This window comes from Somniosus microcephalus, chromosome 11 (assembly GCF_052327205.1).
Source record: "Somniosus microcephalus isolate GS21.2 chromosome 11, FLI_Smic_1.0, whole genome shotgun sequence".
NCBI lineage: Eukaryota > Metazoa > Chordata > Chondrichthyes > Squaliformes > Somniosidae > Somniosus > Somniosus microcephalus.
Window position 1 is genome coordinate 220235011 of NC_140997.1, and position 26225 is coordinate 220261235.

General features: G+C 44.8%; 1 protein-coding gene across 1 annotated transcript in view; it reads left to right on the top strand.

Annotated features, from left to right (window-relative positions):
* The window catches only part of mst1rb (macrophage stimulating 1 receptor b), a 152224-nt gene that overhangs the window by 59483 nt on the left and 66516 nt on the right, over positions 1–26225 (top strand). Inside the window, exons 3-4 of the mRNA XM_086000006.1 lie at positions 14144–14260; positions 21920–22090. Of these exons, the coding sequence (XP_085856132.1) occupies positions 14144–14260; positions 21920–22090 (288 nt within the window). The remainder of the gene's footprint in view (positions 1–14143; positions 14261–21919; positions 22091–26225) is intronic.

A 26225-nucleotide genomic window follows, 5' to 3' on the forward strand; every position in this document is an offset into this window, starting at 1 on the left:
AGATGATTATATAGTGGTTAGTCTACAATATTGCAAACAGATTTGCTATTTTTAAATAAGGTTGGGCCTTGCCAACTATAGTATTGTCAATTTTGGTCACGCAGCGCCCAAGCTTGGGGGTTTTACCATCTGGTTGTAATGAAGAGGGAAAAAAATATCTAAACCTTTAGAAATGGAATTAAAACAGTTAGTGGAATAGCAGGAAATGGCCTCATTGGAAATCCCTGTTAATGTGATACTGCATTAGTCACAACTGCACCAGATACTATTGGCCCAACTTTAACTCCAGGCCAGTTTTGGGCAGTTGAGAACCAGTGTGAGTTAGAAATTCAACCACTGCTCCAGAAATGGGATATTTTAATCTCCTGGGTTGCATTTAAATGCTGCTGACCAACTTCCAATCCGCTGTGGGCGGGAAGCGGCGAAAAACCGTGTGGCTCTCAGGCCGCCCACTGACACCAGGCAGGTGGCAGGATCGTCTTCCCGCGACGGCCCGCGGGAGTCTCGCGATCGGGAAAGGTAGGATGGGGGAGTCCTCGGCAGGGGAGGCCTAATCTTTACTTGTGGGGCCCAGGGGAGCACTCCTGGACTATTATCATACAGGTAATGCTCAGGTTTACTGCTAATAATTGGTTCTATTATTTTACCTGGTGGGTGTGTAGTTGCTTGTGTCTGCCTTGTCGCCCTTTTTGAAAATCGACACCTGAAAGGGGTGAATTTACTCAGCTGTGGCTCAGTGGGTAGCACACTTGCCTCTGAGTCAGAAGGTTGTGGGTTCAGAGTCCAACTCCAGAGATTTGAGCACAAAAATCTAGGCTGACAATCCAGTGCAGTACTGAGGGAGCTCCGCACTGTCGGAGGTGCCGTCTTTCAGATGAGACGTTAAACCGAGGCCCCCCGTCTGCGCGCTCAGGTGGATGTAAAAGATCCCGTGGCACTATTTTGAAGAAGAACAGGGGAGTTATCCCCGGTGTCCTGGGCCAATATTTATCCCTCAGTCAACATCACTAAAACAGATTATCTGGTCATTATCACATTGCTGTTTGTGGGAGCTTGTTGTGCGCAAATTGGCTGCCACGTTTCCTACATTACAACAGTGACTACATTTTAAAAAGTACTTCATTGGCTGTAAAGCGCTTTTGGACATCCGGTGGTCATGAAAGGCGCTATATAAATGCAAGTCTTTCTTAGTCTATAGGCAGTGTGTTAAATGGGAGTTAAAAGTTTTGCCCGTATTTTTTTAAAATGTGTTTATGGGATGTGGGTGTCACTGGCAAGGCCAGCATTTATCCCATCCCTAATTGCCCTTGAGATGGTGGCGGTGAGCCGCCATCTTGAACCGCTGTTCTCTGTAGCGGTTTGGTACAACTGAGTGGCTTGCTGGGCCATTTCAGAGGGCAGTTAAGAGTCAACCACATTGCTGTGGGATCTGGAGTCACATATAAGCCAGACCAGCTAAGGACAGCAGATTTCCTTCCCTAAAGGACATTGGTGAACCAGATGGGTTTTTACAAAAAACCTGTTTATATCTGTTTAAATGGTAAAGGACTTATCCAACAAAAATCAGCCTCTGCTACTTTATATTTTTCCCTCTCCATCTCATATTGGTCACAAGAATTGAACATCACAACCAGTTCAATCCCATTCATTACCTATGATAGGGGTAGAGGAACAGAGGGACCTTGGAATGCATGTCCACCGATCCCTGAAGGTAGCAGGACAGGTAGATACGGTGGTTAAGAAGGCAAATGAGATACTTTCCTTTATTAGCTGAAGCATAAAATATAAGAGCAGGGGGGTTATGCTTGAACTGTATAAAACACTAATTAGGCCACAGCTAGAATACTGCGTGCAGTTCTGGTCACCACATTACAGGAAAGATGTGATTGCACTAGAGAGGGTGCAGAGGAGATTTACAGGACTGGAGAATTCTAGCTATGAGGAAAGATTGGATAGGCTGGGGTTGTTTTCTTTGCAACGGAGGAGGCCGAGGGCAGACTTAATTGAGGTGTATAAAATCATGAGGGGCCTAGATAGAGTGGATAGGAAGGACCTATTTCCCTTAGCAGAGAGGTCAATAACCAGGGGGCATAGATTTAAAGTAATTGGTAGAAGGATTAGAGGGGAGTTGAGGAGAACATGTTTCATTCAGAGGGTGGTGGGGGTCTGGAGCTCACTGCCTGAAAGGGTGGTCAAGGCAGAGACCCTCATCACATTTAAAAAGTACTTGGATATGCCCCACTTACAAGAACATCCAACTTCACTCTGTACTACTTTGGGGAGTTTGGATGTGTGGGTTAATGCACTGATGAGTGCCCCGTTGAGGAACTGCCACCTGACTGTGGTATAAATAATTAATTGCGGGCTACTAGCTGTGGAGGGAGATTCTTCAGGGTCGAGATTCAGCCGGTTCGCCTGGTTTTACTGACTGACAAGTGGGGAACAATGACACAGGCAAAGGCAAAACAAGCTCAGAGACAGCAAGAAAGCAGAGGAGAATCTGCTAGGTGCTGATGCAGCTGAAGTGGAAGTCAAGCGTGGAAACGGTAAACACAAGTTAGAGGTTAGTCCACGGGAAGCCAAGGTGAAAAAGAATGAGACAATGGCAGGAAACCAGCAACCACCCAACTAGGCCTCCAGAAGGATTGTAATCCCTGATACAGGAAACTCTTTTTTATCCGGCACCGACGGGACCGGCGTGGTGCCGGTTTATCAAAAAGTCCGGATTACAGAGAGGTATAGTTAAAAGGTACGAGAGCTCCGTACACGGCCACAGATCCAGGCTTCCCTGTTGCTTAGCAACAGGTGCAGGAACCCCGGCCACAAGATCCAGGCATCCCTGTTGCTTAGCAACAGGTGCAGGAACCCCGGTTACACAGCCACAGATCCAGGAACGGCCACTAATATGAAGTAAAACTTAGCTGAACCTACTCCTGAATTTTGCCGGTTAACAGAGATTTCCAGTTATTTAGGTGCCAGTAAATCGAGAGTTTCCTGTATTATTCAAGGGTTTGACACATCAATTTATGCCGCCGAGATAGTAGCTATGACCAAGGAGGTGTAAACCCAATATATGCAACGTTGTAAGGAGGTGCTTCCTACTCTGAGGACGTGATTCCCTTCTAAAACCCTGGCCAGAAGATGCATTTGGTGGGCAGCTGTGTTACGGCCTACCAAAGTGTTACCAACAGCTGGACGAACAGTCAGGGACTGGGCGATAAGTGGTCATCAAAAGCACCAGCACTGAAACGCCAGCGCAAGGAGGTGAAGGCAGTCCTAGAGGCTGAAAAGCAGTGTCCAATGAAATAGAACAGCTCAATGGAATAGTGAGCCATAAAACCAGCTCACCCTCAAGACTCATCGGGCTGACCTTTGAGAAACTGGAGCGGGCCCGGAAATTGATTGAAAGCTGCTTCATTTTTTACTTTCTCCACGACAAAATGGACGAGCTGCACCTTCCAGTCGTGGCTATTCAGTCTTTCAAGTGCCGGGAATTCAGTCACACAATGACAGAGTGCAAGAATAGTAGAAAAGGTATATCATGTGGTGGGCGGGGTCATCCCAGTGCTCTCAGCAAAAGCATCATGCCACCAACGCCAACTGTGGACGATCTCACCCAGCATGTACATGAAACATCGCTCTCTTCGAAGAAGTCGTAAACATCCAGCGGGCAAATCTAGCCAGGAAGAAACCTGAAGAGCAGACTGAGGCGAAGGTGGCTGCATGAAAGAGTCCAGGACAAAGCAGCCCACTAGATTGGCACCCCATCCAGCACCTTAAACATTCACTCCCTCCACCACCGACGTATCGTGGCTGCAGTGCGAACCATCTACAAGCTGCACTGCAGCAACTCGCCAAGGCTTCTTCGGCAGCACCTCCCAAACTCGCGACCTCTACCACCTGGAAGGACAAGGGCAGCAGGCGCAAGGGAACACTACCACCTCGAAGTTCCCCTCCAAGTCACACACCATCCTGACTTGGAAATATAATTGCTGATCCTTCATCGTCACTGGGTCAAAATCCTGGAACTCCCTCCCTAACAGCACTGTGGGAGTACCTTCACCACACGGACTGCAGCGGCTCAAGAAGGCGGCTCACCACCACCTTCTCAAGGGGCAATTGGGGATGGGCAATAAATGCTGACCTCATCAGCGATGCCCACACCCCAGGAACGAATATAAAAATAAATTGCAGTTTAGTACAGAGACCAGCACCACCAGTGGCAATAGGAAAAGAGACAGGAAACAAACTGGAATCCTCTGACAATCCAGACTATGACCTCTTCACTTTCCTTGCGGTGCTCTCGAGCAATATGGTGATAACACGAAGGGTGTGCTGGCACTCATCAAGCAATGTTATAATTCACTAGTGAGCCTCAACGTACTCCACTATTGGCTGCAATGAATCAACTAAATCAAAATAAAGCCACGTCAGTCTCCTCCGTGTGTTGCATATAAACACTAGAGGTGTCTAGAGGCAAAAATAGCAATTAACTACCTGAAGATGAAAATCTGAGAACATAAGAACATAAGAAATAGGAGCAGGAGTAGGCCAATCGGCCCCTCGAGCCTGCTCCGCCATTCAATAAGATCATGGCTGATCTGATCCTAACCGCCACTCTACTATCACAGAACCATCTCCTGAATCTAACAGAATTAGACACACGAAATAGGAGCAGGATCAGGCTACACGGCCCCTGGGCCCGCTCCGCTACCCACAGGGCCATGACCGATCCGAACCTAGACTCATGTCCAAATTCCTGCCCGCTCCCCGTAGCCCTTAATTCCCTTTACTTCTAGGAAACTGTCTATTTCTGTTTTAAATTTATGTAATGATGTAGCTTCTACAGCTTTTTGGGGCAGCATATTCCATGGACCTACCACCCTCTGAGTGAAGTAGTTCCTCCTCATCTCAGTTTTGAAAGAGCAGCCCTTATTCTAAGACTATGCCCCCTAGTTCTAGTTTCACCCATCATCGGGAACATCCTCCCCGCATCCACCCGATCCAACCCCTTCACAATCTTATATGTTTCAATAAGATCGCCTCTCATTCTTCTGAACTCCAATGAGTAGAGTCCCAACTCTCTGCCTTCTGTTAGATAGCCAATCCTCTATCCATGCCAGAATATTACCCCCAATCCTGTGATTTTTTATCTTAAGCAATAATCTTTTGTGTGGCACCTTGTCAAATGCCTTTTGGAAGTCTAAATACACTACGTTCACTGGTTCCCCTTTATCCACCCTATATGTTACTTCCTCAAAGAACTCCAGCAAATTTGTCAAACATGACTTCCCCTTCATAAAACCATGCTGACTTTGTCCTATTAAATTATGATTGTCCAAATGTCCTGTTACTGTCTCCTTAATAATGGACTCCAAAATTTTACCTACCACAGATGTTAGGCTAACCGGCCTATAGTTTCCAGCCTTCTGTCTACTGCCCTTTTTAAATAAGGGTGTGACATTAGCAGTTTTCCAGTCTGCCGGGACCTTTGCTGAGACCAGGGAGTTTTGGAAAATTATTACCAATGCATCCACAATCCCTACCGCCACTTCCCTCAAAGAACTCCTCAAAACTGATGCTATGAATCAGTTGGTTCTTTTCTGGAGAAAGGTTGAATGATCCTGGCATCAGATTCGCAGAGCCAGACAGCGCGACAGCAGAGTTCTTCATGGATCACCTCTGTGTTGTCTACACCAAACCAAATCACAAGGAATTTGACAGTGGCTGGGAAAATGAGGTGGAGCATCAAATGCATACACAACCACAGGTGGCTATTGAGGTCAGGACTGACGTAATAAAACTCACTATGCACTTGGTTTGAGCATAAAGCAAGGCTTTAATCAACTTGTTTCACAACATGGAAGTCTAGTTGTATTTCACTAGCTCCTTGTCTTACAAAATGTCCCTGGCAAGCTGGGGCCCACGCCCGAGTATTTATACTCCTTGGACGGCGCCACCAGCTGGCCGTCCAGCATTATTTCCTAAGTAGTTCCTTGATGATGAGACTTATAACAGGGACTATAACTTCATTTAAAATGGAATTGGACACTTATTTGAGGAGAACGAGTATAAAAGGGAAACGGGTTCAAGGCAGTTGAGGCCAACTTATTAAATATATTCAAGAAGGAGTTAGATATATTTCTTAAGGCTAAAGGGATCAAGGGATATGGGGAGAAGGGAGGGACAGGGTACTGAATTTGGATGGTCAGCCATGATCTCATTAAATGGCGGAACAGGCTCGAGGGGCCGAATGGCCTACTCCTGCTCCTATCTTCTAAAAGCTAGCATAGGTGTAGGTGTGCTGGGCCAAATGGCCTCCTCCTATGCTGTAGTATTTTATGCTGTTGGAGAAAGGCTGATGTATATTCAAAAAAATGGAAGTGAGACATAAAGGCAGAATTCAAAGAAAGAGCTGTTTAATTGGAATGTGAGGAACCCGTACTGCTTCCTGCAGTGGTTGCTGGGCTTTCCTATTTTCTTTCCCCCCTCTGTTTCCTTGTGGTTTGTGGCTACCGCCAATTCAGAAAAACGTGTACTGCTTTTTCAATGACCATAGCAGCACACCATCGCTATTGTCCTAGGCCATTTTGGACAGCACCCCAAATGGGATCCAAACGTCAGATCCATTGCTTGAACATGGCTGTGTTATGATGTTTCTGCCCCTCAAATGTGCATAATTGTATGCTCATTCTCGGGGATGTTGCTACCTTTTTGAATTTATTGTTGTACGCTCTTTGTCGAGGTATGTATTCGTGTCATGAGCCACGTTTCAAGTGGGTTATCCAAACCTTTGAAATGCCATCTGTCCAACCCATGGTTCTTTTATTATATGATCATCACGGGAAGTCTTGTGAAACTGTGCATTATCATTTGGATATGCATCAATTGGTCATTTCTATTGATGAACACAATGGGATGTTGCACAGGTTCTTGACTAGCCATTCGGGTCCCGAGTCCTGAAAATGGTGCCCTATACCTTGGGAAAGGCCTGTTAACATCTTCCGCTGCATGGTGTTGCTGATTTTAATATATCTATTCACCAGCTGCTTTGAAAACGGCCCTCCGTGACCTTTGGCTGGAAGGAGCCTGTGGCTAAAACGTTGAGTGCCATCATAACCTTTTACTGCTCCTGGCACCGCTGTGCCTACGGAACTCCACGATTCCAGGTCTGACTCCAGGAGATGGTACAATTGATTTGAGCTTTCTTGCTGAGACATAGCTTCCTCACACATTGGTCCTGGGTTGTAATGACCTTATTACATGTCTGCCCCATATCCTGGCATCGTAATATATGTGGTATTCCGCTATGGTCCAACTACTGACAGGGCATTGAAACTAGAGTAGATCAGGAAGCAACCGCATGGGTTGTGTTTGTTATTGCAGTTTAGCCCCAAATTGGAAAGAAATTGAATTTTAAGCTGTCAGTGCGTCATGTGGCTGTTCTGAAGAGAAATGATTCTTACAGTGACGCACCTAATTGTGGTAGTCAGTGTGGATGTAATCTACATGTGCTCTAATTTAGTATTTTTTTTGGAACAAAACTGGGAGCTAAATATTTATTGGACTTGCATTTCACTGCCATGTCCTGTTTCTTCAAATTTTCAGCGTGCAGTTGATCAGATTCCTGTAGAGTGAATCCTCCTTTATGTTTTGTCTCAGTTACGCACGGTCACTTTTTCTGTATAAACTGCAGGACTTGTGTTCTTACCAAAAAAGAAGTGTTAACAGTACAAAATGGCCTGCATTTTGGAAAATACTGAAACGGCACGGACAAAATCGTCCAACAGAAATATTTTGATCTTGATCTCTCGCTCCAAATTTCATGATGTCATTTCAATAAAAAAAATTCCCTAGGTGAATAGAGCCGTGTGCCAGAGGTTTGTCGGCTTGACAGGAACTGAGTGATGCACATCAAGGACTTCATTTCTCCCGCCACTAATCCAACCTCCTTTAACCTGGATTAATCTGGCTCTTGGCATTCCTCCTCTGCTGTATGAAGGGCACGTCCTGTCGGTCTTCTCCTCAGTGACTAGTTAGCATCGAAACAACGCACTCATTTCCCAACCTGTTTCCTTGCTTTTGCACAGTCATTATAATGGAGTGAAACAGAGCAAGAGGTCAGCAGATGCAGCCTTTTCATTTGCTTCTGATGACTACATTCCCCGTCTAGTTCTCAATTCCTCTAAGACTAAAGGAATTTATGTTTGGATGGGAGTTCATGATTTTATTCCAATCTCAATACTGAAAGGTACAGCCTTCAGATTAACAAAAAAAAATATTATATACTTGTGGTAAACCACTTTTATCGTTCACTATCGTTACACTATAGTTATCACTGTTATATTGTTATCACTGTTCTCACTGTTGTATCACTATACGAGGTCGCCTCTTGTCACGCTGTTATACCTGGGCTGACCATCACTGACTCCGCCCATGGCTCCACCTACCTGCCCAGGTATAAAGGTAGTCGACTGGCTGGTATTCCTCCTTGTTGGATCCGATCACCCATGAGGGTGGGCTCTGTTATTTAGTCAATAAAAACCTATAGTTACTTTCCTAACTCGTCGCTTTTCATTGGACGAATTGATAGGTATATCAATACTGAATTATTTTTGAAGTGTAGTGATGTAGGATATAGAGGCAGTGGAGAGGGTACAGAGAAGATTTACAAGGATAATACCAGAAATGCGAGGGTATACACATCAGGAAAGGATGACGAAGGGTCATCGACCTGAAACGTTAACTCTGTTTCTATCTCCACAGATGCTGCCTGACCTGCTGAGTATTTCCAGCATTTTCACTTTTTATTTCAGGAAAGGATGAACAGGCTGGGTCTCTTTTCTCTTGAAAAAAGAAGGCTGAGGGATGACCTAATAGAGGTCTTTAAAATTATGAAAGGTTTTGATAGAGTGGATACTAATCACTGTCCTGCAACAGCTTGGACAGGTATGGCGCCTTTGATGTAATAAAACATCCCAAAACACTTCACATATGAAAGAATGGAAAAAGCAGTAATAGGAAACTTTTGAGATCTGACCAAAGGTGGGTTGAAAATATAGGTTTCAAGGAGACTTTTAAAGGCAGGGATGGAAATAGTGAACGGAAAGGATTTGGGGAGGGACGAGGAAGTTACAGAGGGTAGGATCTAGGTGGCAGAAAGCTCCCTGCCACCAAGTTTGAAATGCTTTACATCGGATATACAGCACAGAAACAGGCCATTCGGCCCAACCAGCCCATGCCGGCGTTTATGCTCCACTCGAGCCTCCTCCCGTCTTTCCTCATCTAAATCTATCAGCATAACCCTCTATTCCCTTCTCCCTCATATGTTTGTCCAGCCTCCCCTTAAATGCATCTATACTATTCGCTTTCACCACTCCCTGTGGTAGCGAGTTCCACATTCTCACCACTCTTTGGGTAAAGAAGTTTCTTCTAAGTTCCCTATTGGATTTCTTGGTGACTATCTTATATTGATGGCCTTTAGTTTTGCTCTTCCCCACCAGTGGAAACATTCTCTCTCTATCTAATCTATCAAAACCTTTCATGATTTTAAAGACCTCTATTAGGTCACCCCTCAGCCTTCTTTTTTCAAGAGAAAAGAGACCCAGCCTGTTCATCCTTTCCTGAAATAAAAAGAGAAAATGCTGGAAATACTCAGCAGGTCAGGCAGCATCTGTGGAGATAGAAACAGAGTTAACGTTTCAGGTCGATGACCCTTCGTCATCCTTTCCTGATATGTATACCCTCACATTTCTGGTATTAGCCTTGTAAATCTTCTCTGTACCCTCTCCAGTGCCTCTATATCCTTTATATACAGGAATCTTTGTGTTATCCGGAGGCTAACTGTCCGGAATGTTCGAGCCACCGGCAAAAATCAGGAGCAGTTTTCGTTAGGTTTTTTTTCTTCTCGTTGCTTTTTTCCTCAACAGTCAAGCTCTGCAAGGTCTGCTGAAGCTGTTGCTAAGCTACAGAGACGCTTGGACTGTTCAGAAGCTGTTGCTAAGCAACAGGGTTTGTTGACAGATACGGAGCTCAGAAGCTTCCGTATCTTTCAACACTACCGCTGGAGTGTCCGGCAGTTTTGAGGGAACGGCAACAGCTCGGTCCCGTCGGTGCCGGATAGCACAAAGTTTCCTGTAATGTGGCGAGCAGAACTGTACGCAGTACTCCAAGTGTGGTCTAACCAAGGTGCGATACAGGTTTAGCATAACTTCCCTACTTTTCAATTCTATACATCTAGAAATAAACCCTAGTGCTTGGTTTGCTTTTTTTGTCATCATTTGGTGTCATCCGCAAATTCAGAAATTGTGTTTTTGATTCCAAAGTCTAAATCATTAATGTAAATTGTGAACAGCAGTGGTCCCAGCATTGATCCTTGTGGAACACCACTACCCACGTTCTGCTACTGTGAATAGCTACCCTTTACTCCTACTCTCTGCTTTCTGTCCTGAAGTCAGCCAGCAATCCATTCGGCTACTTGGCCCCTGACTCCGCATTCTCTGACCTTGTTCATCAGTCTATTATGGGGTACTTTATCAAAGGCCTTTTGAAAATCCAGATAAATTACATCTACTGCATTACCATTGTCTACTCTCTCTGTTACCTCTTCAAAAAATTCAATAAGGTTGGTCAAGACTTTCCCTTGTGAAATCCATGCTGACTATCCATTATTGTATTTTTGGTTTCTAGATGTTCTTCTATTTTTTCCCTTTAGTAGGGATTCCATTATTTTTCCTATCACCGATGTTAAGTTGACTGGTCTATAATTCCCTGGACATGTTCTATCCCCCTTCTTAAATATCGGTATTACGTTAGCTATCCGCCAGTCCTCTGTCACTACACCTTTTTCTAATGAATTATTAAGTATGCGTAGTAATGCTTCTGCTATCTCTTCCCTAGATTCTTTTAAAATGTGTGGATGCAATCCATCCGGACCAGGGATTTTATCCTCTTTGCGTTTGATTAGTTTATTTATTATATCCCCTCTTTTTTATTTTAAATGCACTTATCTCATTACTAATCTCATCATCCAATGTCATGTCCACCTGTTCTATCTCCCTGGTAAATATTGAAGCAAAATAATGATTTAATATTTCTGCCATCTCTCTATCATTACCTGAGGTATTATCCTGTCTATCCCTTAATGGCCCTATTCCCATCTCAACATTCCTTTTTTTATTGATGTACCTATAAAATATTTTACTATTTTGTTTTATGTTCCTGGATAATTTAATTTCATAGTTTCTCTTTGCCTCCCTCATTTTTTTTTTTACTTCTCTCCTAATCTTTTCGTATTCTCCCTTATCATGCACTCCCCTGTAGTCTATGTACTGAATGTATGCCTCTTTCCTTACCCTCAATTGTTCCCTTATGGCTTTATTCATCCATGGAATCTCATTATTGTTTAGTTTGTTCTTTCCTTTTAGCGGAATATATTTTTCCTGCACTCTGTTGAACACCATTTTAAATGTTTCCCATTGCTGTTCTACCTCATTGTTTGCCAATATTGTTGCCCATTTTATTTTCCCAAGTTCTATGCTCAACCCCTCAAAATCAACTTTTCTTCAATCTGTTAACCTGGTTTTCGTCATACTTATTTCCTTCTCAATTATCATCTTAAAACGTATTATATTATGGTCACTATTGCCTATATGTTCCCCTACTTTTACTTCTCTTATCTGCTCTGGTTCATTCCCCATTACTAGATCTAATAGTGAATCCTTCCTTGTTGGGTTTTTTACATATTAGGTTAGAAAGGAGTCCTGTACGCATTGTAGGAACTCCATTCCCTTATCCCCATTACCTACATCTTCTGTCCAATTAACATCGGGGTAGTTGAAATCCCCCATGATGATTATTCTACGTTTTTTACACATTTCCCTAATTTGTCTGCATTTTTTTTCCCACCTCCTCCCTTCCACTATTAGGTGGTCTGTACACTACACCTATTAGTGTGATTGATCCTTTATTATCTTTTATCTCTCTCCATATGGATTCTATTTTTGTCTTGCATCACTTTTTTCTACTGCCATTATGTTATCCTTAATAAGTACAGCCACTCCACCTCCCCTTTTTCCCTCCATTTCTTTTCTAAATATGTTATACCCTGCAATGTTTAATTCCCAGTCCTGATTTTTCTGTAGCCATGTCTCAGTAATCCCTGCTATGTCTGGTTCCTCACAATGCATGATTGCCTCCAACTCCCCTGTTTTATTACAGACACTGTGTGCATTGCTGTACAGACAGTTTAACTCATTTTTAATAGAATTTCCTCTCACTTTATGTTTAACCATCTTTTTAGACTCCCATTCTATAACTCTATTTATTCCCTTGCCATCAATGTCCTCTCTTACTTTATTCATTCCTATGCTCGCTTTTCCTGCTTTGCTTATATTTAGGCTGGTTACGTTTCTTGTAGAGCTCTCCCCCCGCCCCCCCCCCCTCCCCGCCCCCATCTTACTCGTTTAAAGCCTTTGCCACCTCCCTATTAACCCTTTCCGCTAGGACACGGATCCCATCCCAGTTCAGGTGGAGCCCGTCCCATCGGTACAGCTCCTTCCTGTCCCAGAACTGGTGCGTGTCCTATGAAAAGGAACCCCTCTTTCACACATCAGCCCTTTAGCCACATGAACCTGTGCTTTCCTCTGGGGTGTGACTGTATTGTGGATAAATTCCTGGATATTGTCCAGAAATTCCTTCTCCTCCCTTATGTGTCGGATTGTCTCCAACTCGCACTCCAGCTCAAGACTTTGAGCCGGAGAGATTCGAGATGGAGACATCTTCTGCAGACATGTTTGCTCGGGACAGTCTCGCTGTCCACAAACTCCTACATACTGCAGTCCAGACACACAACTGTGTGGGTGCACAGGAGGAGAGTGTGGATTAGAGGAGGTTGTAGAAGTGGAGGGATTTGTAAACGAGGACAACAAATTTGAATTTGATTGTGAATAGAGACGGAGAACCAGTGGAGGTTGGCGAGGAGGGTATTTGTGAAATAAAGTCTCAACAAGGTAATGGTAGCCTGGATGAGGGCAGCAGCAACAGTAGGAATGATGTAGGGGAAAAGATTAACAATGTTTGCAGGTGTGGAGGTATGTTTCGGGTCGAACGGTACCCAGAGTTTATGCACCATCTAGGGAACAGCCTTGGGGAGAGGTTGGCCACTCAAACTCTGAGGAAATGTGGGACCAGTTTGAGAACACTAACATGAGAGACTCTAAATCACTGTACCCATTGAACTGCGCCGCTGTCTGGAGGTCCTGCGCAGCTGGCTCACTGGCTTTTAAGTGGAAAAACCGTGCATGTGTGGAAATTTGAATAGGCTGCGCAGCCTGTTAAAGGGGCTGTGCACCCAAAAAGAAATTAGAGGGAATATTGCTCTCAATATGTGACGACTCCTAGCACCAGCTTTCATTCCCGCCCAAGAGAAGATATCTGTGAGCCCACAATGTGGTACTGGTTATATAGAGGGAAGGGGAGGAAGAACGCTGAGCTGTAATTTCCCATTCTAACTTAGTTACAAGTTGGTACACTGGTGGATGTGGAGACATGCTATAAATCTTTAAAAAAATAGTATCTTTAAATCGTAATTGTCTGTTATTGGTGAAACCACTAATGTTGCCAGGGTTACCACTAAGACATCTTGTAAGACTCCCTCCCTAACGGCATTGTGTGGTAGCACCTTCACCACATGGACTGCAGCGGTTCATGAAGGCGGCTCACCACCACCTACTCGAGGGCAATTAGGGATGGGCAATAAATGCTGGCCTTGCCAGCGACGCCAACATCCCAGGAACTAATAATAAAAAGAAAATCTCCATTTTAAATTCCCAGTTGTGTTCGGATTTACCAGTCGAACTTTAGAAATTGTACAGCAGTGCTTGTCAAGCGGGAACAGTCCTTGTGCAGATGTGAATCGCACCCAAAACTAGATTGTCAAACAGTGCTTTGAGATACTGAATGTGTTCGGAATTTGCACGCTGTTCGGCGCAGTAATTGGCTGACATGTCGGGCATGAAAATGTAACTGAAATTAATGTTCTTGAAACACTGTGTTCATTAGCAGCCTTTGCTTTGATTTTTTTGCTACCATACTGAGTTTTATTAATTGCCCCCTAAAGTTTTCGATTGCTTTCTTTTTGTAGGTGATTATTCAACAATCCTTTAAACCACATGCGAACTTCAGCTTAAGTGAGTCAGATCCCGTTTCCCGAAAGGTTGCCCGTTTGGAAGACTCTTTGTTATTTGTTACTGGAAAAAAGGTAAGAATTGGTGAAGAGGAGTCTTCCCTTACTTTATTTGGACCGAGTAGGTCATGAATTGATCATCAACAAACCAGAACCCCTGATGCCACTGAAATTACTGTTCCCAAGACCCAGCTCTTGAGTTCCATAAATTGCACATGGCTAATTACGTGTGCAATCTTTTATTTTACAGAAAGAATGCAGTTTTGTATTGCAGTTGATGTTGGAGAAATAGATTTTGGAGAAAACCATGTTAAAATGATTTCAGAAACACAAACTTTTTCCTCTCGCTGTTTTCTCCATTTTGTAAATCTTTTCTTTTTGCTTCCGTGTTTTCTTTTCGTCTCCTAACTGAGAAATTAATTTAATGACTTAAACCTAGACCACTCGACTAGTGTAATTCTTGAATCATCTGTAAGTATCTGGTGTGGGTTGACTATGTAGTGTATGTACCTTTAAGAGGAACTATGTTTTTGAAGCCCCTGTATACTGTAGTACCAGTAGTAACCACTCGGGTATATAAGCCTGTATAGCGTCTTGTGTAGTTAGTTCACCTCCAGACTTTGTTCAGTAAACACTTGTTAAATCAACTCCTGCATTCCGTGTCTCCATTAACACACGGATCTAACAGTGGCGACGAGTTAGAAACGAACTTACCTGCAATTCGGCAGCACCTCAAGGAGATCGATTCCTCAGACGAAGGTTGAAGCCAGAGGCAAGAAAAAAGAAAGGGAAGCTGTGGTTTCACCAGCTAAACGGGCTGGTGGCAGGTAGTGCACTGATCCTTCCTGGGCTGCGGCGGGCTAGAGCTCGATCGGGTGGCTCTGCAACGGGGCCGGGCAGCGAGTCAGGAAGCAGAAGCAAGGAGAGAGAGAGGGTGGAGCACTCAGGGCGCGGCCGGTGCTGCAAAGCAGGTCGGTGTTCAGACCGAGCAGAGGGAGGGGAAAGTCCCAGAGGGTCCGCTCCACGACGGGAACGGTTCTCCAAATAACGGAGAAACTATTGAAGAGATATATATATATAAAAATAAAATAGAAATACCGCGAAAAGCTGCAGGTCGCAACGGGAACCGCGGAGAACAGTGTCGGCAGCAGCGGCAGCGGCAGAAAAGCGCGGGAAGCTCCATTTTGATCCATCGGGGACGGAGGAAAAGCGCGGGAAGCGCCATTTTAGATTTTCAAGATGCCAAAGACTGGCAATATTACTGCTTTCGATAGTGATATAGAAGATTGGGCCACATATGTGGAAAGAGTGGAGGTATATTGCAAGGCGAATGAAGTAGCGGATGATAAAAAGGCATCGGTACTTCTAAATCTGATGGGCGCAAGGACATACGGGCTGTTACGAAACTTGATCACTCCAGCCAAACCGATGGACAAGAATTTTAAGGAGATTGTTGATACCTTACAGGAGCACTTAAACCCAACACCGCTGCTGATAGCGGAACGATTCAAATTCTTCAGGAGGAATCAGCACAAGAATGAAAGTAACGCTGATTACCTCACCGAATTACGAAAGCTGTCAAAGCACTGCCAATTCGGGGCAGGACTGGCAGATTCTCTACGAGACAAATTCGTCTGCGGTCTCCTAAGCGAAGGAACACAGAAAAGACTACTTTCTGAGAAAGATTTGACACTGGACAAGGCTTTCAGTGTGGCTGTATCATATGAAGCAGCAGCAAGAGGAGCTGCAGAGATACAGCAAAAGCCACAAGACTTCGGCACCCATGAAATGACACGGGGTTTCGAGAGGTGTTATCGCTGCGGTAGATCCACCCATAACCAGAAGGACTGCTGGTTCAAGGACAAAGCATGCAGGCAATGCGGAAAGATGGGACACATTGCACGTGTATGCAGATCTGGAAAGAAATCCGCTGACAGTAAAAAGGTCAATAAGGAAAAGTACAGAAAGGTACAAATGATGACGGACAGTAGCTCCGAAGACCAGAAGAGCGATAGCGACTCCGGAAACAAGAGACTAAGCTGTCTCAAATTACATAATGTAATTGCCAAAGAAGATTACCAGACCATTTGGGTTACCCTCACGATAGCGGGGTCCCCAGTCAAAATGGAGCTAGATACAGGATCAGCTCTGACCGTCATGAGTCGACGGGATTACGAGCGGCTATTTCCGCATATACCTTTGAAAGACACATCCATTATCTTGAAGACATATACGGGGCAGAAAATATACCCCAGAGGGAAAATAAGGGTGCCTGTTGTATACAACGGCAAGGAAATACAGAAGTTGTATTTATACGTTCTGCAAGATGGTGGTCCACCGTTGTTGGGATGTGAATGGATCAGAAAGATACGTTTAGACTGGCACTCCATTCAGGCACTGACGGTGACCAGTAAGAAAAAAAACGATGATGATGTCATACCTGGACGATTAAAAGAAATCTTGGCTAACGCCAAAGAAGTGTTTCAACAGGAACTAGGAACCCTGAAAGGCGCCACCGCCTCAATAAAAGTGGAAGATGCGGCAATTCCCAAGTTTTTTAAGGCAAGGCCGGTGCCATACGCAATTCGTCCAGCCGTCGAGGCAGAGCTGGAGAATTTGGAAAAAGCAGGCGTGTTATCCAAGGTAGATTTGAGCGAGTGGGCAATGCCCATCGTCCCAGTCATGAAGAAAACGTTGAATAATGATAAATCTGAAGAACAGAGAAAAATTTGCATCTGTGGGGACTTCAAGGTGACTGTAAACCCGGTTCTTCACACGGTACAGTATCCTCTTCCGAGGATAGAAGATATTTTCGCCTCACTATCCGGAGGGAAACGTTTCACCAAAATTGACTTGGCACAGGCATATCTACAGATGGAGGTTGAGGAGGCCTCTAAAAAGTATCTCACGATAAACACACACAAAGGCCTGTACCAGTACAATCGACTGGTTTTCGGAGTGGCATCAGCTCCGGCTATCTGGCAAAGAGCTATGGAGCAAGTCCTGCAAGGGATTCCGGGAACTCAATGCTACCTAGACGACATCCTTGTAACAGGAGAAAACGACAACGAGCACCTTGCCAACTTGGAGCAGGTGCTCACAAGGCTGAGAGAACGGGGCCTACGAGCAAATCGCCCCAAGTGCGAATTTTTCCAGAAACAAATATCATATTGTGGCCATGTCATTAATGAAGAAGGGTTGCATAAGTCACCTGTAAAAATTGAAGCGGTCGTAAAGGCCCCAGCGCCTGAAAATGTCTCACAATTAAGGTCATTCCTGGGATTAGTAAATTACTATCATAAATTTTTAACGAACTTGTCGACGGCTCTGCACCCTCTTAACGCACTGCTACAAACGGGAGTAGTTTGGAAATGGAGCGAAGACTGTAAACGTGCCTTCCATAAATGCAAAGGCTTGATCACGTCCAGGGAAGTGTTGGCTCATTACAACCCATTACTGCCAATCAGACTGGCGTGCGATGCATCCCCTTACGGCGTGGGAGCGGTATTATCGCATAGATTCCCTGATGGCTTGGAGCGGCCGATAGCTTTTGCGTCACGCTCATTGAACTCAGCTGTGCGTAACTATGCCCAGATCGACAGGGAGGCACTCAGCCTGGTGTGGGGGGTGAAGAAATTCAACCATTACCTACACGGACAAAAATTTACCTTGTTGACTGACCATCAACCCCTCGTCTCCATATTCAACCCTAATGACAGCGCAAAGGCTACAGAGGTGGTCCCTTTTCCTAGGGGCACACCAATATGACATAGAATACAAAGGAACAAAACAGCATGGTAATGCTGATGGGTTATCGCGCCTACCGTTGCCAACGGTGGAAGAGGCGCCTACAGTGGACCTAGTGGAGATGTTCTACTCGACCATAGTGGAATGTCTACCGGTGACAAATTCTACCATTGAAAAGGAAACGCGAAATGACCCGACTCTCTCACGAGTCTACGATTTAACGGTGAAGGGATGGCCAGCACATGGTGAACCACTGTTGCCAGCATTCTCGCAAAGAAGAGAACAGCTGTCAGTGTGCCGAGGAACCTTGATGTGTGGATCCAGAGTGGTGATTCCACCCAAACTCAAGGATAGAGTGCTAAAGGAGCTTCACGAGGGGCATCTGGGTGGAGTGAAAATGAAGAACTTAGCCAGAGCGTTTGTGTGGTGGCCAGCTGTCGATGGAGACATCGAAGAAATGACCAAGAGCTGTCTAGGATGCCAGAAGGTCCAAAACGCCCCACCACAAGCCCCTCTACATCCATGGGAGTGGCCCTCATCTCCATGGCAAAGGGTACATATCGACTTTGCTGGTCCATTTATGGACTCAATGTTCTTAATCGCAGTGGATGCACACTCCAAGTGGCTGGAGGTAATAAAGATGTCCTCCACCACCATGGAAAAAACCATCACAGTATTAAGGACCATATTCACCAGGAATGGGCTGCCTGAACAGATCTGTTCTGATAATGGACCGCAATTTGTATCCGAAGAATTCAGGAAGTTCTTAAAAAAACAATGGGGTTAAGCACCACACGTCCGCCCCATACCATCCCGCCACCAATGGATTGGCTGAAAGGTTTGTCCAGACCTTCAAGAAGGCCATAAAGGCCATGGGTAATGAAGACATAAATCTACAACCTAAGGTAGATAACTTCTTGTTTGCGTACAGGAATGCAACACATGTGGTTACAAACCAAACCCCCGCCATGATGTCTTTCAATAGAAGACTAAGATGCCGGCTGGATTTGGTCAAATCAAACGTCAGAAGGGACGTAGAGAACCGGCAATTTCAAAGCATGAATGAAAGGCCAACTAGAACCTTCCAGATAGGTCAACCAGTTTTGGCCCGGGACTACCGTACCGAGAAATGGCAGCCTGGAACTATTTGCACACGACTAGGACCGCTGATGTATACCGTGGACATTGGAGAAAGCATAATAAGGCGCCATGCTGACCAGATCATAGAGTCATCTGAAAAAGGACAACCTACACCACAACTCTATACGCCTAGTGATGAAGCAGAGATACCCATAGTATCTACCTCCGATCCGGTGATACTGGAACCAGATGAACCTGACACTGGCATTGAAGCCGAATCGACCTTGCCAAAAGAACCTACTACACCACCGAGGCGTTATCCAGACCGAGTCAGGAAGCCTCCAGAGAGACTGAATTTGTAATTGATTAACTTCAGCAAATGTGTATATTATTGTTCTTGTAAAAATGTTATTTAATGATTACTTAAAATGTTATGTACTATTTATCTAAAAGGGGAGGAATTGTAGTGTATGTACCTTTAAGAGGAACTATGTTTTTGAAGCCCCTGTATACTGTAGTACCAGTAGTAACCACTCGGGTATATAAGCCTGTATAGCGTCTTGTGTAGTTAGTTCACCTCCAGACTTTGTTCAGTAAACACTTGTTAAATCAACTCCTGCATTCCGTGTCTCCATTAACACACGGATCTAACAGACTAGCTCTTAGATTCATATATTTTAAAGTTGTCTACCTTCTGCTGTAGAAAATTGCTTTAGACAGACAGCTCAGATAGCAGGCCAGGGAAAGAAAGGAACCCATGGACTAATAGTCTGTAATGTTGAGGCTTCAACATCCTGTGACCTTACTTTGCCTTGTTCTCAAATCTCTTAAGTCTAAAGAATTTGGAAATATATTGTGAAATATTGTCGCTGACAAATGCTATGGAAATTCTTACAACATGATGGTGTTTGAAATGTTGGATGGACCAATAAGCTCCTCCTGAGACTTAATTAACCAGACATGATGCTTTTCATCCCACGTGATGTAGATAGGTTCTAGGCAGCCTATTTGACCCCGAGTTGAGCTTGCATCCCCATATCTTCTCCATCACAAAGACTGCCCACTTACACCTCCGTAACATTTACCCACCTCATCCCATCTGCTGCTGAAATTCTCATCCCTGCCTTTGCCGCCTCCCGACCTCACTATTCCAATCACCGGTACGCTTTTATCAACACCAACACCTTGGCTGCCCGTGCTTGCTGGCCCGGGCTCGACGGGCCGAATGGCCTCCTTCTGTGCTGTAACCATTCTAGGATCTCGCCACCACACCTACGCCGCGAATATGCAGTCTCCAGAGAATACAACCGCTACACCAGCAAAGACTTGCCGATCCAGGCCAACTTGAACAACCTACCACCAACCCGTCTCAAATCTAGAAGGCCATTTTGGACCGTCGCCGAAGCCCTTCAGCGATCTCCCCTCAGCCTTGATGACTGATGGCGAAATGCTTGGAAGAACTGTGACACACGGAATGGATTCCTTATAGAGGACCCCACAGTACAACCTGAAGGATCAAACCTTCCTCGCAAACATCAACCGCCTCAGAACCGGTCATGGTAGATGCTGCCACCTTCTCCATAGATGGAAGATTACAGCATCCCCATCGTGCGACTTTAGAGCTCCTAATCAGACCCTGGAGCACATCATTGAACACTGCCCTCAGAGGAAATTCGCAGGCAGCCTACAAGATATCCACGATGTTACACCGGAAGCTTTGGCCTGGATATCTGACTTGGATATTGACATTTGATTTGCTTTGCTACTACCAGACGAAAGAAGAAGACGACGACTATTCCAATGCTCACTTGACCAGCCTCCCATCCTCTGTGCTTTGTAAAATTCAGCTCATCCAAAACTATGCTGCCCGCACCAACTCCTGCTCACCCATTGCCCCAATGCATGCTGACCTACATTGGTTCTGTGTTCCCCAATGCCTCTAATTTAAAATTCCCAGCCGCATGTTGAAACCCCTGTGTGGCCTTGCCCTTCCCTATCTCTGTAACCTCCTTAGCCCTACAAGCCCACCTCCAACCGAACTCTCCGTTTCCAAACACTGGCCTCTTGTGCATTTCCCTTCCCTTTGCACCTCCATTGGTGGCCATGCCTCCAGCTGTCTAAGCCCCTTGTTCAGGAATTTCCTCCCTAAGCCCCTCTGCATCTCCACCTCCCCCTCCTCCTTTTAAGACCCTCCTTAAAACCCACCTCTTTGACCAAGCTTTTGGTCAGCCCACCTAATCTCTCCTCAGAACATAAGAACATAAGAAATGGGAGCAGGAGCAGGCCATTCGGCCCCTCGAGCCTGCTCTGCCATTCAATAAGATCATGGCTGACCTGACTTTGGCCTCAACTCCACTTTCCCCCCATAACCCTCGACTCCCCTGTTGCTCAAAAATCTGTCTCTAAGAACATAAGATGGCTCAGCGTAATTTTTGTCCGGTTATGCCTTTGTGAAGTGCCTTGGGGGACATTTTCTACAATAAAGGCTCTTATATAAATGCAAGTTCATGTCATTGTCGTGGAGACTGATAAGCATATGTACTCCTTTAGGGCGAATGTAGCTTACCCACTGATAAAGAATATAGAGCAAGGGCTGATAACGGATCTCCAAACTAAAAAAAAAAAATGAAACTCGTGCAAACCAAAATTAATTAACCAGTTCCGAGGTTCAACTGTTCATATTATGAAGATTAACATGGGCTGGAAAAGTATTTCAAGGGATGTAATACAATCAGTGGATTCAGATATCATCTGCACCCTCTGTATGGGTTACTCCTTCGCATGCCACATAGCCAATATTTTATCTTCTGCATAATTGGCGTGGTGACTCGTTTGAGGATTTCTTCTGAAGAACGTTTTGTAATATCATACAAAGGATTATGTGGATTTTCTTTTTTTAAATTTCAGGTGACCAGAGTACCGGTCGATGGACCAGGCTGCCGTCATTTGCTCACCTGCTACGAATGTCAGACAGCACCTTCCTTTATGAGGTGCGGTTGGTGTGACGGGTTATGCACCCGGCAGCAGGAGTGTCAGAAAAAGTGGATGCCAGATACTTGTTCGCCTGTTGTTGTTGAGGTAGGTTTCTAAAAAAAAAAAACCCCACAAACTTAAAAAAAAAATGTTCCGTTGATGGATCAGCGAGTTTATTTAATGATATCCAGGCCATAAAGATCAGTGTCTGCTGTGGCTCAGTGGGTAGCACTCTCTCGCCTCGGAGTCAGAAGGTTGCGGGTTCAAGTCCCACCCTAGGGACTTGAGTGCACAAATCTAGGATGGCATTTCGATGCAGTGCCGAGGGAGCGCTGCACTGTCGGAGGTGCCATTTTGCAGACCAGATGTTAAACCGAGGTCCCGTCGGCTCTCTTGGGTGGATGTAAAAGATCCCACGACACTATTTCGAAGAAGAGCAGGGGCGTTCTCCTGTTGTCCTGGGCAACATTTATCCCTCAACCAACACCTAAAACAGATAATCTGGTCATTTATTTCATTGCTGTTTGTGGGAGCTTGCTGTGCGCAAATTGACTGCGGTGAATAGAAACATAGAAACATAGAAGATAGGAGCAGGAGTAGGCCATTCGGCCTCTCGAGCCTGCTCCGCCATTCAATGAGATCATGGCTGATCATCCAAATTCAGTACCCTGTCCCTGCTTTCTCCCCATATCCCTTGATCCCTTTAGCCTTAAGAAATATATCCAACTCCTTCTTGAATATATTTAATGAATTGGCCTCTACTGCCTTCTGTGGTAGAGAATTCCACAGGTTCACCACTCTCTGGGTGAAGAAATTCCTTCTCATTTCTGTCCTAAATGGCTTACCCCTTACCCTTAGACTGTGACCCCTGGTTCTGGACTCCCCGACCATCGGGAACATCCTTCCTGCATCTAGTCTGTCTAGTCCTGTCAGAATTTTATAAGTTTCAATGAGATCCCCTCTCATTCTTCTAAACTCCAGCGAGTATAAGCCCAATCGACCCAATCTCTCCTCATACATCATTCCTGCCATCCCAGGTATCAGCCTGGTGAATCTTCGCTGCACTCCCTCCATGGCAAGAACATCCTTCCTCAGATAAGGCGACCAAAACTGCACACAATACTCAAGATGTGGTCTCACCTACATTACAACAGTGACTACACTTCAAAAGTACTTCATTGGCTATAAAGCACTTTGGGACTGCCATGACAGGCACTATAGAAATGCAAGCCTGTTTTTCTTTTTCTCTTTTTTTCTTTCTTTCAACTCCTAGACTTTGCTGATCTCCATTAGAGTAGCAGTACGAGTGCTAAAGTTGGTCTGGTCACCCATGCATTAGAGAGCGAAAAATCAGCTAAGATTCCCACTTACAAATCCCGCTGGGAGTGTGTGCGTCTACACGTTGGCTGTGACAGAATTATGCATGACCGTGATGCCATCCATTGTTGTATTACCTGGTGACAGTCGCTGCCAATGTTCATGCTTGAAGAAAGGCCACTTGGATGATGTGTTGGAAGGGTAATCGGTGCCCATGGAGGCGTGTTGCTGTAAGGAGTTCGCACCTTAAAGAATCATAGAATGGTTACAGCACAGAAGGAGGCCATTCGGCCCGTTGAGCCCGTGCCAGCTCTCTGCAAGAGCACTTCAGCTCGTCCCACTCCCCCCACCCTTTCCCCGTAGCCCTGCAAATTTTTTCTTTCAGGTACTTATCCAATTCCCTTTTGAAAGCCATGATTGAGTCGGCCTCCACCACCCTTTCAGGCAGTGCATTCCAAATCCTAACCACTCGCTGCGTAAAAAAGTTTTTCTTCATGTCGCCTTTGGTTCTTTTGCCAATCACCTTAAATCTGTGTCCTCTGGTTCTCGACCCTTCTGCCAATGGGAACAGTTTCTCTCCATCTACTCTGTCGAGCCCCTCATGATTTTGAACACCTCTATCAAATGTCCTCTCAACCTTCCCTGCTCTGAGGAGAACAACCCCAGCTTCTCCAGTCTATCCAAGTAACTGAAGTCCCTCACCCCTGGAATCACTCTCGTAAATCTTTTCTGCACCCTCTCTAAGGCCTTCACATCTTTCCTAAAGTGCGGTGCCCAGAATTGGACACAATACTCCAGTTGAGGCCGAACCAACGAATGTGATTTGATTGGGATTACGGAAACATGGCTCCAGGGTGGCCAAGGCTGGGAACTCAACGTCCAGGGGTATTCAATATTCAGGAAAGATAGGCAAAAAGGAAAGGGAGGTGGGGTAGCATTGCTGGTTAAAGAAAGGATTAACACAATTGTAAGGAAGGATATTAGCTCTGATGATGTGGAATCTGTATGGGTAGAACTGAGAAATACCAAGGGGCAAAAAACGTTAGTGGGAGTGGTATATAGACCTCCAAACAGTAATGTGGAGGTTGGGAATGGCATTAAAAGGGAAATTAGAGAAGCGTGCAATAAGGGCACAGCAGTCATCATGGGTGATTTTAATCTGCATATAGATTGGGCTAACCAAATTAGTAACAATACTGTGGAGGAGGAATTCCTGGAGTGTTTACGGGATGGTTTCCTGGAGTGTTTACGGGATGGTTTCCTGGACCAATATGTTGAGGAACCAACCAGAGATCAGGCCCTCTTAGACTGGGTATTATGTAATGAGAAAGTATTAATTAGCAATCTTGTTGTACAAGGCCCCTTGGGTTGGAGCGATCATAATACGATAGAATTCTTCATTAAGATGGAGAATGAAGTAGTTGACTCAGAGACTAGGGTCCTGAATTTAAATAAAGGAAACTGTGATGGTCTGAGGCGTGAGTTGGGTAGGATTGATTGGGGAATGTCACTCAAAGGGTTGACGGTGGATAGGCAATGGCAAGCATTCAAAGACCGCATGGATGAACTACAGAATTTGTTCATCCCAGTTTGGCAAAAAAATAAAACAAAAAAGGTGACTCAACCGTGGCTAACAAGGGAAATTAGGGATAGCATAAGATCCAAGGAGAGGACATAAAAATTGGCCAGAAAAAGCAGTAAACCTGAGGATTGGGAGCAGTTTAGGATTCAACAAAGGAGGACAAAGGGATTAATTAAGAAGGGGAAAATAGAATATGAGAGCAAGCTTGCAGGGAACATAAAAACTGACTGTAAAAGCTTTTATAGATATGTGAAGAGAAAAACATTGGTGAAGTCAAGCGTAGGTCCCTTGCAGTCAGAATCAGGGGAATTTATAATGGGGAACAAAGAAATGGCAGACCAATTAAATACATATTTTGGTTCTGTCTTCACAAAGGAGGACACAAATAACCTCCCAGAGATGTCAGGGAACATAGGGTCTGATGAAGGGGAGGAACTGAAAGAAATCAGTATTTGTAAGGAAATGGTGTTAAGGAAATTGATGGGACTGAAGGCCAATAAATCCCCAGGGCCTGATAATCTACATCCTAGGGTACTTAAGGAAGTGGCCCTAGAAATAGTAGATGCATTGCTGATCATCTTCCAACATTCGATGGAATCTGGAACAGTACCCATGGATTGGAGGGTAGCTAATGTTACCCCATTATTCAAAAAAGGTGGTAGGGAGAAAACGGGGAATTACAGACCAGTAAGCCTGACATCGGTAGTGGGGAAAATGCTAGAGTCCATTATAGAAGATGTAATAGCTGAGCACTTGGAAAACAGTGACAGGATCGGACAAAGTCAACATGGATTTACAAAAGGTAAATCGTGCTTGACTAATCTACTGGAATTTTTTGAGTATGTAACTGGTAAAATAGATAAGGGAGAACCAGTGGATGTGGTATATTTGGACTTTCAGAAGGCTTTCGATAATGTCCCGCATAAGAGATTAGCGTGTAAAGTTAAGGCACATGGGATCGGGGGCAAGGTATTGACTTGGATAGAAAACTGGTTGGCAGACAGAAAGCAAAGAGTTGGAATAAATGGGTCTTTTTCCGAGTGGCAGGCAGTGACTAGTGGGGTACTGCAGGGATCAGTCCTTGGACCCCAGCTATTCACAATATATATTAATGATCTAGGCAAGGGAACTAGATGTAATACCTCCAAATTTGCAGACGACACAAAGCTGGGTGGGCGTGTGTGCTGTGAGGAGAATGCCGAGAAACTCCAGTATGATTTGGACAGGTTGGGTGATTGGGCAGAAGCATGGCAGATGCAATATAACGTGGATAAATATGAGGTTATCCACTTTGGTGGCAAAAACAGAAAGGCAGATTATTATCTGAATGGCAATAGATTG